Source organism: Poecilia reticulata, unplaced genomic scaffold (genome assembly GCF_000633615.1).
Source record: "Poecilia reticulata strain Guanapo unplaced genomic scaffold, Guppy_female_1.0+MT scaffold_233, whole genome shotgun sequence".
In the NCBI taxonomy this organism is placed as follows: Eukaryota; Metazoa; Chordata; class Actinopteri; order Cyprinodontiformes; family Poeciliidae; genus Poecilia; species Poecilia reticulata.
In genome coordinates this window covers 191,755-196,062 of record NW_007615027.1, presented here as the reverse complement: position 1 = coordinate 196,062, position 4,308 = coordinate 191,755, and the positions used below count along the sequence as shown (strand labels likewise).

The 4,308-nt window shown below is 40.4% G+C and overlaps 1 protein-coding gene across 1 annotated transcript in view; it reads left to right on the top strand.

Annotated features, from left to right (window-relative positions):
• tmem74b (transmembrane protein 74B) overlaps window positions 1–4,058 on the top strand; it is a 7,794-nt gene extending 3,736 nt beyond the window's left edge. Inside the window, exons 2-3 of the mRNA XM_008402495.2 lie at window positions 438–652; window positions 1,356–4,058. Coding sequence (XP_008400717.1) covers window positions 473–652; window positions 1,356–1,901 — 726 coding nt within the window. The 5' untranslated portion in view covers window positions 438–472 and the 3' untranslated portion in view covers window positions 1,902–4,058. The remainder of the gene's footprint in view (window positions 1–437; window positions 653–1,355) is intronic.
• Window positions 4,059–4,308: the final 250 nt, after the last annotated feature.

The window sequence follows — 4,308 nt, the reverse complement described above, 5'->3', positions numbered from 1 at the left end:
TGTAAAGTCAGCAGTTGCTGTAAAGTTGCTGTAAAGCCGGTAGTTGCTGTAAAGCCGGTAGTTGCTGTAAAGTAAGCAGTTGCTGTAAAGTTGCTGTAAAGCCGGTAGTTGCAGACCAGATGGGTCCCATGTATCAGCTCTCCCCTCCCCCACATGGGGCCCACCCAGGCCTGCTGTGTTACAGGAAGTCTTGGCAGGACGAAGATGTTTTAGTCGAGTTTTTTCTTCACTTTTGTCCCTAAGTGGGTTTGAAAAGTTAATTTATTTCAGTGAACAACATTTGTTGAAGTTTTAAAGCTTTTATTTCCGTTAGTTGATGACTTTTTGCTTACAGTTGATGTAAACATGGTGTTTCTGATTAAAACCAGAAAAGTAAAAACGTTTTTAAGCGTAAATATGAAGGTGGGTGTTAAACGGTATTTCCTGTCTGGACGCAGCGGGTCGGTGAAGACATGAACCGGAACCGGAACCGATGGAGTCTCTGAACGCCGTGGAGCTCCGGGAGCTGCAGCGCCGCCGCTCGGCCAGCGGGGGGCGCCGCGCCGCCGCCGGAGGCTTCGAGAACGTTTCCTACCAGCAGGACGAGGAGCCGGACCAGCCGGAACCGGACGAACCGGAACCGGCCCGCGCCTGTCCGCCCAGAACCAGCACGGTGACTGGATTTGTTTTCAGGGCTGCAGCCTGAAAAATGACTCGTTACTGAAACTTTTCTATTAAACAGGAACAATTTGGTCTGTAAATCATTTCTAACTTCATCAAACATCTTTTATGCAGTTAATCAAAGATTAACTGCAGAAAGCTGAGTTTTCCTCATGCTGAAGGATTTTTATCTGCAAATGTACCAATATTTGTATTGTCAAAATAATCAATAGATTAATTGATAATAAAATAATTATTAGCTGCAGCCCTAATTTCTGATCAATGATGATTTCTGACGTGTTGAATCGGTTCTGATTTACTGTTTTTATTCACTTTCATTATTTTTGGTTTCAGTTTGTTTGTTAAATGAAATGAGGCGGGAAGGTGCACTGTAAAACTGCAACCGTTAGAGTATTTCTGTTAGTTCATTCCAAAGACCACCAACATAATTTATTAGTAACTTTTTATTAAGATAAACAAGAACTTTATTAAATCAATATTAAAGAATTATTGACTAAAAATAAACTCCTGTTTTTCTGGAAAGTTACTTTAAAGTTAGTTTTCTTATTTGAAGTGTAAAAAGATGTTAGAACCAGAAACTGAACAGATTTGGTGTTTTGCTGTTTTTGTATCTTTTCTCTTTTTCTTCTTGTCTCCATCTTTGATCCTTATTAAAATATTATTTATGTATTTTTAACACTTTCCTTCTCCTGCAGCTGCAGGTTTCTCCAGAGTCGTGTGACGATGAGGACGGCGCCGCCAGAGGAGGAGGAGGAGGAGGTGATGAAGGTGTGGGCCTGGCGGCGCCGGGCCCGGCCGACGGCCGCTCAGCGGACCTGGGCTTCGTGGTGGCGCTGGTTCTGCTGGTGAGCGGCATCGTGCTGGTGGTGGTGGCCTACACCGTCCCCCGAGACGCCGGCGTGGATCCGGACTCTGTGTCGGCGCGGCAGATGGAGAAGCTGGAGCTGCACTACGCCCGGCTGGGCTCGCACCTGGACAGGTGCATCATCGCCGGCCTGGGCCTGCTGACGCTGGGCGGGATGTTCCTGTCCGTCCTGCTCATGGTCTCCATCTGCCGGGGCGAGATGTACCGCCGCCGCGCCGCCTTCGTCCGGCCCAAAAGGACCTACGGCTCCATCAACCTGAGGATGAAGCAGCTGGCGACCGGGGAGGCGGACGGAGACGGGGTGGAGCGGGTTCAGAACTCAGAACCAGAACCGAGCGGAACGCCGGCTGCTGCTTCAGCTGCATGTGGAGTTTAGTCAGAATTGATCCGGTTCGGTCCAGTTGGATCCCAGCCGTCAGAACCAGGACCATTCATTCAACCAATCAGATGGCTTTGTGACGTTGGCAGACAGGAAGTGGAGCGATGAGGTCCGATGGACGAGGATCCATCTGGACATGATTACAGATCAGAATCTCTGGAACAATTCGCTGATCAACCAGGATTTTAGTTTTTAGCTCAAATTCTCCAGTTGAAACGAGACAAACTGGTTTATTTTAACTTCAGTTTGTTTTCAGGAAATAATCATTTATTCTAAATACATTTTATCTCCTCCAGCTGATTTCTTTACTTCTATAACCTTTTAAAACAAACTTCTTGCTGAAGATTTACTTAAATGTTGGTTTCATCTTATTTCCAGTATTTTAACATTTTTGCACTGGAAACTGAACTAAAATACTTGGTAAAATTTTGTTTTGCAGTATCATAATTCCTGCTATTTTAATCCTATTAAAGCTGTAAAAAGCACATCGTTTAGAAACAAGACATCTTGAATAATGTTTTAGTTTCAGACCAGATAAACTTCAGTCACATTATAGACAGAATATACATTTAATTACTATAATAATTAATAAAATAAAATAGGGCAGAAAGATGTGTTGCTTGTTCTTAAACAGAGGCGACATTTATTTATTTAACTTCAGCCATAAAATAAAAACCAGGTAGATATTAATGAACCCAGTAAACCATGAAATGTTCAGTTATGATCTACAACTGAATAAAAATATGGAAATTAGCTTCAGATCTCTTGGAAATGTCAGATTTTTCACAGCCAGCCTGAAGCAAAGCAAAGATATTTGTTTCTGTTTCTCACTGTGAGAAAGTTTCCTCCTGGATGCTAACCGCTAAACATTAGCTTCACAATATAACCTAGATGCTAACTGCTAAGTGTTAGCTTCATAAAGTAACCTGGATGCTAACCGCTAAACATTAGCTTCACAATAYAACCTRGATGCTAACCRCTAARTGTTAGCTTCATAAAGTAACCTGGATGCTAACCGCTAAACGTTAGCTTCACAATACAACCTGGATTCTAACCGCTAAAAGTTAGCTTCACAATACAACCTGGATGCTAACCACTAAATGTTAGCTTCCTAATATAACCTGGATGCTAACCACTAAATGTTAGCTTCCTAATATAACCTGGATGCTAACCGCTAAATGTTAGCTTCCTAATATAACCTGGATGCTAACCGCTAAACGTTAGCTTCCTAATATACAGACAGACACAGCTGAGGCTATAAACAGACAGAAAATATAGAAAAGAAAAAAAACTGTTTTCATAAACTGTTGATGTTTTAAAATGTTTGTAGTTTTTATTTTGAAGATGCTCAAATTTAACCATCATTCAAACTAAACCTGCATCTTTTGGCCTTTTTTACTGATATTTTATCATATTTACATCATAACTTTAAAATAATTCTCAGTTTTCATGTGAACATTATTTATTAAACCAAACAGAAAAGAAAAATAAAACAAACATTCAAGGAGTTTCAGTTAGAATCTGAGCTTTAATGCAGTTTGATTATTATGAAATATGAAAGTTTTAAGAAAAACAAAATAAAGATCCAGAGTGTCGTCATTTGGACAGAAGCTGCTTTAACCTTTAATAATGTTTGTTTTTCTGCTGTATTAAATATGAACTGATGGTATTAATGTCAAAACGCTGCAGTTTGCCTTAACCAGAACACACTGCTGTGTGTAATATTATGCTAATGTAACCCAGTGTGTGTTGAACCAGTTAGCCAAGGGTAATGTAGCCACACACACACACACACACACACACACACACACACACACACACACACACACACACACACACACACACACACACACACACACACACACAGTTTGCTGTAATCTGCACAGTTTTAATTCAAGTTTAACCTTCATGGCTTAATATCTGGATCAATAATCTGATTGATAAACTGATGGATGATAGATTATAATTTCTGATTTTCTTTTCCAAATAAATTAGAAATTACAGAAATTAATATCAGAAGTTGGATTGTATTTCAGTCCTGTGTGCGGAGCGTCGATATTATCGCCGTAATATCAGAATAAAGACTTTTTTTTTTATAAAAGTAATAAAGTTACTTTTATGAAAAAAGAATCTGATCATTTAATTCTTTAAATCAAACTAATTTCAAAGTCTGATAATAATTTGATGCTGATTTTAAAAGACAAAGTATTTCAGTTTAATATGAAATATTATAATAACTTCATACGATGCTGAACAATCCTCAATTTAACTTTTTATTTCTCATAATCCCAAGGCGTTCCCAGGCCATAGAGAGACGTCGTCCCTCCAGCGTGTCCTGGGTCTCCCCTCCTCCCGGTGGGACCTGAACTCCTCACCAGGGAGGCGTCCAGGAGGCATCCTGACC